General features: G+C 41.4%; 1 protein-coding gene across 1 annotated transcript in view; it reads left to right on the top strand.

Moving 5' to 3' along the window:
- Positions 1–16,371, top strand: part of MANBA (mannosidase beta) — a gene marked incomplete at its 5' end in the record, with an annotated part of 35,508 nt that overhangs the window by 11,427 nt on the left and 7,710 nt on the right. The window contains one exon of the mRNA XM_037036251.1: positions 13,322–13,466. Coding sequence (XP_036892146.1) covers positions 13,322–13,466 — 145 coding nt within the window. The remainder of the gene's footprint in view (positions 1–13,321; positions 13,467–16,371) is intronic.

Below are 16,371 nucleotides of genomic sequence, written 5' to 3'. Positions count from 1 at the left end.
GGGATGGTGAGCTACGAGGAAAGGGTGCAAGGGAAGGTCTAAGGACACTTTATGGAGTGCTAAAAAAGTTCTGTATCTTGATCTGGGTGTTGGTTACGTGGGTGTAAATGTATGTTAAAAGTCCCCGAGTAGTACACTTAAGATCTGTGCATGTCGCAGTTTGCACCTTACGTGCTATTTTTAAAAGAGCTCTATTGAGATATAATTGACATACCATAAAGTTCACTTATTTTAAGTGTCCAATTGAATGATTTTTACTATATTTATCAGGTCTTACAACTGTCACCATAATCCAGTTTTAGAACGCTTCTTANCTTGATCTGGGTGTTGGTTACGTGGGTGTAAATGTATGTTAAAAGTCCCCGAGTAGTACACTTAAGATCTGTGCATGTCGCAGTTTGCACCTTACGTGCTATTTTTAAAAGAGCTCTATTGAGATATAATTGACATACCATAAAGTTCACTTATTTTAAGTGTCCAATTGAATGATTTTTACTATATTTATCAGGTCCTACAACTGTCACCATAATCCAGTTTTAGAGCACTTCTTACCTCCCCAAAGAATTTCTTGGGCCCACTCACTCTCCCCTTTCTTGCCTTCAGCCCTAGGCAGATATGAATCTGCTTTCTGTCTCTGTAGGTTTTACTTCTCTCAATATTTCATTTAAATGGAATTATGTAATATGTGGTCATTTGCATTGGGTTTTTTAAAAAGTGAGCATAATGTTTTTGAAGTTTTTCTATGATTTAGCCTGTATCTGTACTTCATTCCTCTTTGTTGCTCAATGATATGACCTTGTATGATACACCATTTTTTATTTATCTACTCATCAGTTGAGGCACATTTGGATTAGTATTAATTTTTTATTGTTATGATAATACTATGAATACTTACATATAAATCTTTGTGCATTTATTCTGATTTCTCTAGGGTAAAAATATATGAGTAAAATTGCTGAGCTATGTGAGAAATTTATGTTTAATTTTAAGAGAAACTATCAAACTGAATTCTGGATAATAATTTCATTTGAATGTTTCCATTTTACTTTTTTATTTGCCTATTTTATTTCACCAAACTGTGAACTACAGAAGACTATATTAAAGCCACTGCTAAATTATCTGATATTTTTGCCCTATTTGTCTCAAGTTCTGAGAGAGAAATAGCCTAATCGCAGCCATATGCATTGATCTGAAATAGATCACAGGTTTTGTCAAACATGTTTACATTTAAAGTTTTGCATATTAATACCTAAAAATGTAACATTTTTAAACTACACTCATGCTTGCCTTCCTCAGTTTTCTACTTTATGAAAATGCAAAGTCCCAAATGGAAACTGAAACAGAAAATTATAAGCCAAAAAAAACCACCCTTTGTTAGAAAGCAAAAAAAAGTAGTTAAGAGAATTTCAAAGTTTCAATCATAATCTTATCAGTTAGGAATAAGATTTTGCCAATGTGATATTTAATTTCTGAAATTACTTCATAAGACACAAGTTTAAAGATAATGTTGGTATCTGTTCCTTTTAAAGTGTTACACTTCATTTTTATTAATTTTCTATAGCCAATATTTTATAAAAGTGTTTCCATTTTGATGTATGAAACAGGAAGATCTTTATTAGTATGTGCGTGCACGCACATGTGGTGTGGACCTTTTCAGCTGTTGTTTTTCATGCTGGCTTTCCTCCTCCCAGCTGTTCGTTTTATGACTATTACTTTCTTCTATTTTCTCAAGACCCTATTCAGAGAACTGACAAAAATAATTCTTTCTGGACTCGTTGGCGTTTGAGGTAGTTAGGAACTATGCGGACAAGTAGCCTTATAGTTGCTGGGGTTTGTCGGTGATGGTGTTGTCTGGTAATTTAGCACTAATGTCCTATCGGGCTTTGGCTCACAGCTGGACCTCTCTGTGTTGGTTCTGCCTGGGACTTTCTGATGCCCTAGATGGCATCTGAGATGAAAGAAATCAGAATTAGGATTATTTTGGCTTTTAGTGTTGGATTTTCTTGACTGAAAGGGAAACAGGAAATGTTGGGTAAAAAGTTTTTTGCCCCTTGTGACTTTGATTTTAGAACAATCATCTTTAATCTATGTAAAACGTTTCTTTGGTCCATTTTCTCTGCTCCCATTCTCTCCCCTGTTCTTTTTCTCATGGTCTGCTGTACTGTTCAGAAGCACAGGTACTTGCCTAAGTGCCACTTGTCAAGGCATTGTATTAGGCATTCTTTTTTGCAACTATCAGAAAAATCTTGCCTGAGATCCTTACTGCGCAGAAGGCTGTGCAGTAAGTTTCTTCAGATTGAGATCCTTCTTTATCTTCTCTTTAAGTTATCCCCAAGGTTCTTACCTGTTTAATTCTTCTAGTATTCCAAAATGATCTTGCCTCAACCTTTCATTCTTCTCCCATGTCCCGTTGTGTTGTATCCCACAGAGCCTACACACCAGGCACACCCTCTTAAGCTGTGTCACAGACACCTCGCTGCCTAGCTGAAGACTGACTGGCTGCCCCAACGCATGTAAACTCACTGCTAAGTGACTTACTCTGCCAGAATGGGCTCTTACGAGGTACTGAGAGAGGAAGTTGAGCCATAGCAGTCTTTGCAAACCCCTTCGCTTGTAGCCCCTCTAGTGCTCTCATTTATTCCTCCCATATTTACTGAGCATATGATGGGGGCTAGATGCTTGTGGGCATGCTTGAGAGTCATATTCTTTTTTTTTTTTTTAGATTTTATTTATTTATTTATTTATTTATCTTTAGAGGGGAAAGAGCGGGAGAGAAACATCAATGTATGGTTGCCTTTCGTGCATCCCCTGCTGGGAGTTGGCCTGCAGGGAACCAGCCTGCAACCCAGGCATGTGCCCTGACTGGGAATCGAACCGCGATCCTCTGGTTCGCAGGCCCGCGCTCAATCCACTGAGCTACAGCAGCCAGGGCCGAGAGTCATATTCTTTAGAGATCCATTTTATCTCCCCCTGTTGCAAGTATTGATCACAAGAAGTAACAAGAAAAGGCAGGCTGTGCTGACATGGGCCCAGGTACTGATGAAAACAGCTGCCCTGGAATAGTTATTTGTTTTGTCGACAGCATTGTGATGTGATGGAAAATCCAGGCCATGCTGAGCTTTTGAGATGGGGATGGGGTGGGGAAAGGAGGGGAGTAAAGGTGAGATTACTAACAGTCTATTGCATACTAGCATATTTATGTGCATCGTGTACTTTGACAGTCAGGCAGACAGTCAGCATTCTCTGGGTGTCTACTAAATGCCTAGCCCTGGGCCCTGAGGTGCTGTGTATATCTTCTGGTGAATTCTAACAACATTTCCAGACATCTGTGTTACTATTTCCATTTTATATGTGAGGAAACAGAGGTTCAGAAAGGCTAAGTATTTTTCCCAAGTTATCAGGGCAATAAATGGAGCAGGTATCCACTTTTTAAACTAGAATATTATATTCTATCACAATTGTGATAGGGGAATTCTATAGCTACTGGGGTATTTAGTTGAAATATAATATCTATTTTCAGCATGGAGGTAAAACAGACATCAGACATTTGGCACATTAAAAAAGGCTTTATTGGAATAGTAAAGAAAATCAATAAAACTAAAAGTTAGTTCTTTGAAAAGATCAGCAAAATTGAAAAACCTGTAGCTAGACAGGCCAAGAAGAAAAGAGAGAAGGCTTGGGTTACTAAATTAGGAAAGAAAGAGGAACCATTATTATTGACCTTACAGAAATAAAAAGGCAATAAGGGAATACTATAAATAATTGTATACAGTAAGTCATATAACCTACATGAAATAGATGGATTTCTAGAGACACAAACTATGAAAACTGACTCAAGGAGACATAGATCTGAGTACATCTGTAACAACTAAAGAGACTGAGTCAGTACTAAAAAAAAAAGCCTTCCCTTTACAAAGATGGCTTTACTGCTGAATTCTAAAAAAACTATAAGAATTAACCTCCATCCCTCACAAACTCTTCCAAAAAATAGAAGAGAAGAAACCACTTCCCAAATGATTTTCTAAGCCATTATTATCCATATATCAAAACTAGACAAAGACATATCAAGAAAAGCAAACTATAGGTCAATGTCACTTATGAGTATAGACAGAAAAAATCTTCAGCGAAATACTAGCCATCCAAGTCTAGAAGCATATAAAAAATTTGTACACCATAATCAACTGGGATTTATCCCAGGAATGTAACATTGGCTCAACATATGAAAGTCAAATGCCATGTTAGTAGAATAAAGGAAAAATAACCATATGATCATCCAAATAACTGAAGAAAAAGCATTAAACAAAATTCGATACACTTTTCTGATTAAAAAAAAACACTCAACAAGCTAGGAATAAAGGGAGCTTCCTCAATCTGAAAAAAGCATCTATGAAGAACCCATAGCTAATATGATATTTAATGGCGAAGACAGAAAGCTTTCTTTCTAAGATCAAGAACAAGACAAGGATGCCTGCTGTAGCCACTTCTGTTCAACATTGTTCTTGAGATTCTAGACAGGACAATTAGGTAAGAAAATGAAATAAAAGGTATCCATATTGGAAAGGAAGAAGTAAAACTACCTCTCTGCAAATGACATGACCTTATACACAGAAGACAATAAAAAAAAACAGCCTAAAAACCTGCCAGAGCTAATAAATTAATTCACCAACTTTGTGGGATATAAGATCAATATACAAATATCAGTTATATTTTAAGCAATGACCAATTTGAAAGTGAAATATAGTAAACAATACTATTTATAATAGTATCCAAAAGAATAAAAATACTTTGGAATATATTTAACCAAAAAGATGCAAGACTTGCACAATGAAAACTATAAAACTACAGAAACTAAAGAAAAAATAAACTAAAGAAAAAAATGGATAAAATGGACATCAAAATTAAAAACTTTTGTGTATCAAAGGACACTATCACAAAAGTGAAAAAATAACCCACAGAATGGGAGAAACTTTTTGTCAAGCATTTTAAAAGAATATAATGTCCAAAATATATTTAAAAACTCTTACAACTTAATAATGAAAAAGACAATTCAGAATAGATCAAAGATTTGAGTAGATATTTCTCCAAAGAAATTGACCATTAAGTAAATGAAAAAATGCTCAATATCATTAGTAACTAAGAAAATGCAAATCAAAACCACAGTGAGATACCTAGATAGTGGGATATCTAGAATCTAGAATTTAAAAAAATTAAAAACAATATATATAGAGAGATTTATTTCTTTTTAAGATATTTATTTATTTATTTTTAGAGAGAGGGGAAGGGGCGGAGAAAGAGTGAGAGAAACATCGATGTGTGGTTGCCTCTCACACTCCCCCTATTGGAAACCTGACCTGAAACCCAGGCATGTCCCCTGACTGGGAATCAAACTGGTGACCCTTTGGTTTGCAGGCCAGCACTCAATCCACTGAGCCACTCCAGCCAGGGCAGGAGAGAGATTTATTATAGGAATTGATTCACATGGCTGTGGAGGCAAGAAGTCATACAGTCTGTTCATCTGTAATATTGAAAGCCAGGAAAACCAGAGGTATAATTCAGTTTGAGTCTGAAGGCCTGAGAACTGAGAGGCCACTGAAATAAGTCCTGGAGTTTGGAGGCCCGAGAACCAGGAGCTCCAGCATCCAAGGGCAGGAGAAGACGGACATCCCAATCCAAGAAGTGAGAGCGCATTTGCCTTTCCCCTGAGTTTGTGTTCTATTTAGGCCCTCAGCTGGTTGGATAATGCTCACTCACACTGGTGAAGATGGATCTTCTTGACCAGTTTACTAAATCACCAGAAACATCCTCATGGACACACCCAGAAATAATGTTTTACTAGCTATTTAGGCATTCTTTAGTTCAGTCAAGTCGACACATAAAGTTAAACATCACAATAAGGATGTGGAAAAGTTTGAACCCTTGTATTTTGCTGGTGGGAATATAAAATAGTACAACTACTGTGGAAGAGTTTTTCAAAGAGTTAAACAGAATTATCACAGGACTCAGAAGTTCTACTCTTAGGTAAATATTCAAGAAAATGGAAAACATGTTGACACAAAAATGTGTGCATAAATGTTCTCAGCAGCATTTTTCATAACAGCCAAAAAGTTTAAACAGTCCAAACATGTGTCAGCTGATGAATGGATAAGCAAAAGTGGTATACCCACACAACGAAACATTATTCAGCAATAAAAGGAAATAAAACACTGACCATGGATGAACCTTGAAAGCATTATGTGAAGTGGAGGAAGCCAGTCGCGCAAGGCCACGTGTTGCATCCTTCCGCTTATATGAGGTAGGCAAATCCATAGAAACAGAGAAAGTAGACTTAGTGGTTACCAGAAGCAGAGGAGAGGAGAGAATGAGGAGTGACAGTTAACCAGTATGGGTTTCTTTTGGGGGTCATGAAAATATGCTGGGATTAGTAATGCACAACCTGTCACTGTCCTAAGGCTGAGACATAGAAACACAGAAGTGTCCCTTGATAGATGATTGGATAAAGATGTGGTAAAGCTGTGGGGCACACATGTAATGGAATTCTGCTCAGCCATAAGAAAAGATGAAATACTGCCATTAGCAACAACATGGATAGATCTTGAGAATATCATACTGAGTGAAATAAGCCAGAAAAAATCAAAAACTGATAATTTCACTCCTATATAGGATATAAACCTGAAAGCAACAAATGAACAAACAAGGCAAACAGAGACTCACAGACACAGACAATGGCATGTTGGTTACCAGAGGGAAAGGTGGGTGGGGGGTAGTGAAGGGCAGATGGGCCAAATATGCGGTGATGGAAGGAGATTTGGCTTCAGGTGGTGGGCACACATGCAATATACAGATGATGTGCCATAGAACCATAAAGTTGAAACCTGCAAGGTCTGTCCAGAAGGTATCCAGCCATGTAATACGGAAAAGTCACAAAGATACAAGAAACATTGTACATAGGACAATGACACCTCAGTCCCTTTCAAAGTAGGCACCAGGGGACCTCACACAATTCTCCCAACTGCCATCAGCTTCCCCATCATATTCTCCTGAATCTCACTGAGGGTCTGAAACCTCTTCCCTTTCAAAGCTGATTTTGGTTTGGGGGAAAGCCAGTAGTCACAGGGCACCAAATCTGTGCTGTAAGAGGGCTGAGTCACCTGGGTGATGTGATGTTTCGCCAAAAAACTGCTCGAGACTTGATGCATGAATGGCTGTGTTGTCGTGATGAAGCTGCCAATCACCAGTTGCCCATGGCTGTGGCCTTCTGAATCATCCAGATAGTTTCCTTTGAGGCATGTTCAAGCTTAATACAAAATCTGATGCAGATTCGTTGTTCTATTTACTCAGTCATTTTGAATGCGATGGCCACACAGTACACATGCTCACTCAGTGGTGTCTATTGCCCCACTGACTAGTACAGGGAAGTCATCATTGCTCACACATGTGCATTCTAGTTCACTCACACTCACAGTCAGGTTATATCGATGTCACTCCAACCATTCTTGTTATAGTAACAATGGCTGCATTTTTTTCCGGTCAGGCCATGTCTATAATTTTATTAACTAATGTTACTCCAATAAATTTGATAAGAAAGTACAATGAATTAGAAACTTAAATGCTGTGCCCTGGCTGGAGTAGCTCAGTGAATTGAGCGCAGGCCTGCGAACCACATGATCACGGTTCGATTCCCAGTCAGGGCACATGCCTGGATTGCAGGCCAGTTCCCAGCAGGGGACTCACAAGAGGCAACCATACATTGATACTTCTCTCCTTCTCTCCTTCCCTTTCCCTCTAAAGATAAATAAATAAAAATCTTTAAAAAAAAACAAAGAAAAAGAAACTTAAATGGTGAATTGTATGGTGTGAATTATATCTCAGTTTAGAAAACAGCTTTATTGGAAGATTCTTATTGTCAGGATAACTTTAGGTAAATAAAGAATATAAATCACATCTGTCAGGAAAACATAGCCACATGGCTACTCCTAGTTCCAAGGGTAGGGGGTGGGATTCTGGATTACATAGTCCAGCTACAGCTCTGTCACTCACGAGGAAGGGAGGATGGGTTCTTGCAGCTAGCTAGCAACCTCCATCACGTGCAGAGCTGGAATTGGAACCTTAGGGCTTGCTGCCCTGGTCCAGTTCCTTTTTACCACACCATCTGTTTCTCTAAAGAGACTGATTCCCTAAGTGTCATCAGGCAAGCTGCTGAATGTAGTCATATTTTTGAAACTAAAATAAGATGTGTCTGCTAACAGTGGGACTGAGTAACCTTGGAAATGCCTGAGCATGTATATTTTTAATTGTAAAGATTGCTCTCTTTAAGAAAGTGTGCATTAGTGAATAAATACAAGTACAATTTTTAAAGGGAAAGAAGCAGTTCCAGAGATCTGGGATTGTACAACTTCTCTTTGAGAAGAATAGTGGGCAGTGGCCTTCTGCATTTTTATGAACAAACATGTCATTCATTAGTCCTGACAGGTACCCACTGGCCTGGACAAACCTGGATCTATGTTATCGGCATGGCAACATGTGTCTGCCGAGTGCACCACACCACGTAGAGCCCAGAGCACTCAAAACTTTTGGTTTCCCCTTCACACAAAATTAAGGTATGAGAGGCTACTGCTTAGAGCTGGCCTGGTACTCTTTTCCTCCCATTGCTGGCAAGAGTTAGGAGTTCTGCTTGCATTGAAAAAGACTTTTTAATGACAAAAACCCAAAGTATTAATATTTACCTACTAAGTCAGAGAAGGCAGGTTATAGCAAGGAACCTGGGATAGATATACAGAAATAAATAATTATTGCCGTTCTGAACACTGGACTGTTGAGGGACTGAACCTTCAAACGTTTGTAGGCGATAAGCAAGTAATTTCAATGGGCAAGACTCTGACCATTGCGGATGGTGGCACAATGGAGTGTAGAGGCGCTGACTCAAGACATTAAACAATGACAATGTCAACAACAAGGAACATGAGACACCTGCCATGTGGGCCAATCAAAATCGGTGTGGGGTTGAGTTTAGCCTGGAGGCCACCAGTTATTGGCAGCCTTTTGATTGGATCACGCCATCTTGTGTAGCAGTGTGCACCAAGGACTTTAAACTTTGTCATATATTAAGAAAAGTGGCAAGGCAAGAAGTGAAGAAATTAATTGGGACATAAAATGTTCTTTTCTCTTGTATTTGAAGAAAAATTAGAAACCATTCAAATACCTTATAAATGGGGAATGATTATTCAAACTATGATATAACTATTGTATATAACTGTACAGCACAGAAATACATAGAATATGCTAGTGCATGGAAAAGGACATGTATGAAAATGACCTGAAGGTCGAGTACAAAATTGCAAATGTAAATGAGTTACAACATCTGTTAACAAAGGTTGCAAAAGAATTTGGAGTGATGTAAATAATGTGACACTCATTAGATTTTTTTTCCTGAAAAGAAGCTTGAATTCACCATACAGGAAAAGAAAATTCAGTTCACCTCTATGAAGAACATCCGTAAAATATCTGGTCGTCCTTTGGATTCGATCTAACTAAGCATGAGTATGACTATTTCAATAATTATAGCTTTATCCTGGAAGTGTTCATTTTTACTGGAAGGAAATGACTTGACTTCCTATTCTGTTATAAACTGATCTATTCCTACCTGAGAATTCTGTTTTTCAGGTTTTTCTTGTTCACTTTATAAGTATGAATCCAAGGAAAGTGATTCCAATCCCAAACTTGAGTGACACCCCTCCTTTTATGCCATTCATGAGTAGGTGCTGAGGCAAGGCCTTGTGGGTGATGTGAGAATGTTGCAGACTCTTTGGCTTCTCTGGTATATCAGGAATGGCCCAGACTTTGGACACTTTGGGTCCTGGAATTCCAGAAAGTGACCTCCACCCAGAGTGGACTGTCCACGGTGGTTGCCATTCCATGCTTGTGCATGGCCCATGCTGGCTGGGCCTGCAGCTCCTAAATGTCAGGGGTGACCACAGTCCCTGGCCCCCGTTGTTACTCACTGGTATGATGAGGACCTCCTCAGTCTTTCTGTCATGACCTCTTCTCCCACCGCCCGTAAAGCACTGCTGATTTTGCAGGAATCTCAGGATGACAACAGGGGTTTCTTATTGTGCTGGGCCTCACGTGCACATGCAACAGGGGCGGGGACTGGATGCCCACAGTCCAGGTAGCTTGGGGGCTGGAGGATTCTTTGGAGGCTCAGGGTGATTTAAATGAGTTAAGATTTACCAGCTCTTTGAGCAGGAAGGTTACTTTCTGTGCTGATCGAGGTAAAACTCTCTAGTGGGCATGGATGAACAACAGTTGTTGCTGTCTCTGTATCACTTTCTACTGAGTTTACTTCTCGGCAGACCATTGACCCTGAGCTTTCTAGAAGTTGCTCCACAACACTAAGTTTGTACAATAACTCAACACATCCATGGATATTTACTCAAGGGACTTAATTCCTCTGTGCCTAGAAATTTAGGCCTAGAAGTAGATCAATCTCTTTCTTAAGTTCAGACAAGACTGGTATTTTCACGAGGAACTGAACTAGAGACCTGAGTTTAATTGCAGATTAGCTTGATGGACATGGATCAACATTCTCAGGTCTGTTTTTCTATTGCACTTCCTCTAATTTAGTGTGGTACTAATGTATTCAGACTGATCTTTTTAAAAAAGATTTATTTACTTATTTTTAGAGAGTAGGGAGGGAGGGAGAAAGAGAGGTTGAAAAACATCAATGTGCAAGAAACATCGATGTTCGAGAAACATCGATCAGTTGCCTCTCTCACGCCCCCAACCAGGGACCTGGCCTGCAACCCAGGCATGTGCCCCGTGACCTTTCACTTTGTGGGCCGACACCCAAACTCACGGACCCACGCCAGTGAGAGCCAGGCTGCATCTTATGGTCATTTTCAGTTGGCCCCAATGCTGCTCCATGTGTGAGATTCTTTTGTTTTCCTTTTTATCATATTTATTGGGGTGACACTGGTTAACAAAATTACACAGGTTTTAGGTGCACAGTTGCTCTTCATCTGGGCACTGGATTGTGTGTTCGCCCACAAGTCAAGTCTCCTTCCATCACTGTTATTCCCCCTCACATGCCTCCGTCTCCCCCGGCTGTCACCACACTGTTGTCTGTGTCCATGAGCTTTTTCTGTTTTTTTTGGCTCAGTCCCTCCTCCTCTCCCACCCAGCCCCCTAACCAGCCCCTCATTCTTACGTTCCTTAGAGCATATCTGCCCTGTGGTCCTGCTGGTTTGGTTCCTGAGTGAGAAGAGTGTTTATTTGTTCACAGCTAACATCATCTCTTGCTTGGAAGATTTTCATATCTGCCTAAATGGTCTCCCTAAATCCATTCCGGCCCCCTGCAATCCATTCTCCTTTCAGTAGCCAGAGTTGTCTTTTAGAAGTACAAATCTGGTCACTTCACCCTTTAGTTTAAAAGTTTTCGTGACTTCCAGTTGCCTTTAGGCCACACAGAAACACCTGGGTCTGGCCTCCACCTCACCAGCCTCTCTCCCATGGCTGCGAGCTCCCAGTGTCCCCACCACCTTGGCCTTCTTGCCATGCTTCACGTGTGCATTCTCCCCTCACCCTATGTCATCTCTGGCTACGAGGTTCTGTGCCTCTCTTTTCCTCTTTCCTCTTCTTTAAGGCCAGTCCTCAACCATCAGCTACACCCATTTACCCTAACACGCAAGCCCCTAACATTGCACACCTCTCTCCTTCTTAAGATTTTATTTATTTATTTATTTTTAGAGGGGAAGGAGAGAGGGAGAGAAACATCAATGTATGGTTGCCTTTTGTGCATCCCCTGCTGGTAGTTAGCCTGCAAGGAACTGGCCTGCAACCCAGGCATGTGCCCTGACTGGGAATCGAACCAAGATCGTCTGGTTCGCAGGCCCGCGCTCAATCCACTGAGCTATGCCAGCCGGGGCTTGCACACCTCTCCTTCTTAGTGCTTATTGCTGCTTACAGTTTACGTTTATCTGTGATTTGTGGATTAGGAGCTACACAGGCCAGTAAGCTCCACGGGGTGGGCAACATCTTTTTGTCTGGGAGAGGGGTTTAACCATTGCCGGCTTATAACACACTCTGTAGCCACTTATTAAATATTTGTTGAATGACTGATTTCTTCTTGCTTCACCCTGCTGGAATTTTATGGTTCTGCCTCATGTAAGTCGTAACTTCATCAATGACTTCTTCAGAGCCAGCCCACCCCGATGCACCTTTATGTGAGCTTTTCCAGCTTTACAGGAAGGCATCCGGGCTCCGTCTTCCAGTGGCCACATGTGCATCCTCCCTCTTCTTCCTGTGTGAGAATCCAGGCCCTCCTCTAAGGCCGTCCTTTTCTCTGACTGAGGAATCCTTGCAGCCCTGTCTCTCCGCTCCTCCTCGGTGGCCTCCCCTAACGAGCTCTCATTCAGCAGCCTTTCCTAACTACAACTCCAAGCGAAGAGCACGTCAGACCTGCAGTGTCAGTGTTAGCAGCAATACAAGAGACGGATTTTTCAATGATAATGACGGTAATGAAGGGTCCCGCATAAAGTCATTTATTGCCTTTTAAACAAGAACTTGTCTCATTGCTGCAACATACCATCTACTCTGCCATAATGAAGGAATTGCATTCACGAGTAATTTTACATTCACAAACGTCATGATATAAAAGCAGTTGCTTGACTAGAAAAACAGGGGGTTAAAGATTGGGCAGGATCAGACTCATAACAAAGTTATTTTTCCTACTGAATCTTTTTCTAATAGCTCTGAAAATGTTAGTAAAGCCCATCACTGCAAAAACTTAGTGTTTCCCTATGTGTAGCATTTGCTCCAGAATAAGTTTTTGTTTTCTGTCATTGCCTAGACCAGGGGTGTCAAACTCATTTTCACCAGCCGCCACATCAGCCTTGTGGTTGCCTTCAAGGGGCCAAAATAATTTTAGGACTATGTAAATGTGACTACTCTTTAACTGTTAAGGAGTTGAAATTACATTTGGCCTTTTGAAGGCTGATGTGGCGGCTGGTGAAAATGAGTTTGACACCCCTGGCCACTGTCATGAGTAAAGAGCCTTTCCGTCGTCCTGTCCCCCTGATTACCCCACTGTTATAATAAGCAAACACCTAGCCTCCCAAACGAACTAGCTCGTGTGCATAACAGCTTCTCTCATGCCAAGGGGGTTGTTCCAGATCTAGTATAATAATGGTATATATAGGTTAATCAAATTCCCTTTCTTATCCAATTTGCTTAAAAAAAACCAAAACCGTCAAGCCTGTAATTTTCTCACTCTGGACAGCCCCCATCAGACAATGCCACCTGTGTTTTAATGTTTCCCCCGAATCAGGTGATGCAGGCCCAGTGTGTCAAAATAGAAACTGAATTCTACCGCCGCAGTCGCAGCGAGATAGTGGACGGAGAGGGGCACACCATGGGGGCCCTGTATTGGCAGCTGAACGACATCTGGCAGGCTCCTTCCTGGGCCTCTCTGGGTAAGTGTTTCAGCATTCTGTGTGTGGGGGAGAGAAAGCAACACCTGTGGGGAGATGCACTGGGGAAACGCAGAGGCCAAGGCAAGGTGGTCCTTCCGGTAGCTGGGCCCCCGCCCCCACCTTCACCGTCTTTCCAGGAGCCTTAGAGGCAGCCCCGTTAAGAGTTCTGTGCTGTGCATTCACAAAAGCAGGCAAATGAAGGGGGTAGGCTCATGCATGGAGATCTCAGCCACATAACTTAGCATAATTGCTTAGACTTGAATTTATTTCAGAGGACTTTTCAGGGCAAGAGGGAACACTTACTTAAGCATCCCTTCTTTTGTTTAGGAGAATTCAGCAACATGGAAGGTTTGCCCTGCTAAGTGGTAAAATGTCCCTTTCCCTGAATCCGTGGGGTCATCTTTATTTTGCCCTGTTTATCTCTTGGGGGGAAGGTAGTAGAGTCAGATGTCCAAGTAAGAAGGTTTCTCAAATGAACCAGTTCAGCTAGCAGCAGGCAAGGTGACTTGGCATGGCACTCACAGCTTGAATTGTTCTATTTGGGTACATTAAAAAACTTAGAGAGTAATGGTGTTCTTTGGCCTTCACCAGAGGTGGTTTGGTGCAAAGTTCAGCTAATATAAACAAAAAGTTTTGGCTCAAAAGTGAGACAAAGCCATAAAGTAAAAAGGCCATATTGCCCGGTGAGGCTCTGAAACTTGCTGTGGATGAAAATCGAAAATCTATTCACCACAGGCTTTGACTAGGCCAGGCCCCCTCTTGACAGGAATTGGAGTTTTGACCAAGTTTCTCTGGCCAAACTCTTAATCAACACCAACCAGATAAAAGGGTATTGAATGAGAATCACGGGTAGACCATGGGGGAATAGCTTTCTGAAACACCCAAAACTGGACAAAGACATGTTGTTCAGGGACACTTGGACGCTGACCCTGATTTTTCTGCCTGTGGACGATGAGGTTGAGGACCTCTGAGGCCGAGTTTGGTTCAAAAATGGGAGAGCACAGTTTTTGTAAATCTTCCCTTGAATGACTGCATGCAGATTATTTGAATGTGTTCTTCAGGGAAGAAGCCCAGTACTAGACTCTGGGGGCAAAGCAAAAATGTGTCTGTTTTCTAAACCCGTGCAGGACAGTGCCTGCATGGAGAGGGTCACTCTCTCCTTGTACCCGTCAGAGAAAACAGGCACCAGAAGCCATGACTGTTATGCTCTGTCTGCTTCTGCTCTGGGCAGCCTTGGAACCTCTGTCTAATTCTGCTTAATTGGCTCCGTATGTCCAGTGCTTATGTGCAGGTGGTGGGGGCAGGTATGTGTCGCCTCTTATCATCTGACAGGGTGGTCCTTTATTTTTTATCATTTGATTTAATGACTTTTAGGGAGAGGGGAAGGAAGGTAGAAACATTAATGTGAGAGAGCAACATCGACCAGTTGCCTCTCATACACACCTGGACCTGGGACTGAACCTGTAACCCAGGCGTATGCTCTGACCCGAAGTTGAACTGGCGACCTTTTGCTTTGGGGAATGATGCCCAACCAACTGAGCCACACCAGTTAGGGCGTTATTGTGATACTTTAAAGGGATCAATAGCTACATAAAATCTATAGATTCTTATATATTTCTTTAAAAAATATTAGCCTTATTTATAGTTATAGCTTTTCAAGCACAAAAGTCCAGTGGGTAGTTTGCTTGGCTCATAAACTTGAACAGTTACCGAGTAAATGGAAAAGCCAGAAACCACATAGCATTTTTAGCCGGTTGTACCCTGTTACGTTGATATCCAGAGTCTGTCACGGATTAGTAACTAGAGGGTGTGTCCATGAGACCGTCTGTTCAGTTGCTGTTCTCCTGAATGTATTTGTGTGTGGCCTTAATCACTGGAACCACGCACTAGAAGCCTCTCCCTGTAATGGATTTCACTCATGAAAGTCTCTAAGTTACCTCAGGTCTGGGCCACCTTCCATTTCTGAGAAAAACTTTCTAAATGTAACTTCTAGTTCATTCTTATAAATCTAAGAAGAAAAAGCTCTCCAACCCTCTCCCTTCATTGTTTGTTTGTTTGTTTGTTTTTAAAGATTTTACTTACTTGTTTTAGAGAGAGGGGAAGGGAGGGAGGAGAGGGAGAGGAACAGCAATGTGTGATTGCCTCTCTTGCGCCTCTACTGGGGACCTGGCCTGCAACCCAGGCATGTGCCCTGAATGGGAATCAAACCGAGACCCTTCAGTTTGCAGGCCGGCACTCAATCCACTGAGCCACACCAGCCAGGGCCTGTCATTATTTTTAAGGGGAAATACTAAGAGTTGGGATTGGAATGCTGAGAGCTGAAACTTTGCAAAATCCAAAGAAAGTAATTATCCCTGAACTTCACAACCCTATTACTCCATCTCAACAGCTTACCCTGTGAATTTTGGAATCTCTCTCTCTCTCTCTCTCTGTGTTGGAAGTTGTTTGGTGATGTAGTTCTTTGTGGGGAAGGATCTTCTGTCTCTGAAATAGAGGGATGTTGAAACATTTTTTGGTTTATGGGTTTAGCATACTAGACTTGCCAACAGGGCACAGAATTCTACAGGTTCTTGACAACTTGTAATTGTATTTGAGGAACTGTCATTGTCATTGGTTGGGATGTTCTCCCCCAGCCTGAACCTGCGGCCATGTTAGTGGTAGTGGTGGTTTTGTTTCAGAGGATCTGTGCCTGTGGGAAAAGGAGACTTCGAGTTCTAAATCATTCTTGCGCGTGAATAATCGTGACAGGTGTTCACTGCCAGCGCTACTGAATTCCTTCCTCGTGTGTATGTAGTAAAAGGGAGCGTTGGCGCACGGAGCTCCCAGAAGCAGAATTGCATGTGAGAAACTGATAGCTAGGAGTCAGGTCTGGGTCAAAACACCGCCCGTGACATGTTTGCCTTGA

The sequence above is a fragment of the Sturnira hondurensis genome, unplaced genomic scaffold, assembly GCF_014824575.4.
Source record: "Sturnira hondurensis isolate 20B ecotype Veracruz unplaced genomic scaffold, ASM1482457v3 Scaffold0022707, whole genome shotgun sequence".
In the NCBI taxonomy this organism is placed as follows: Eukaryota; Metazoa; Chordata; class Mammalia; order Chiroptera; family Phyllostomidae; genus Sturnira; species Sturnira hondurensis.
This window is presented reverse-complemented; position numbering and strand designations above follow the sequence as displayed.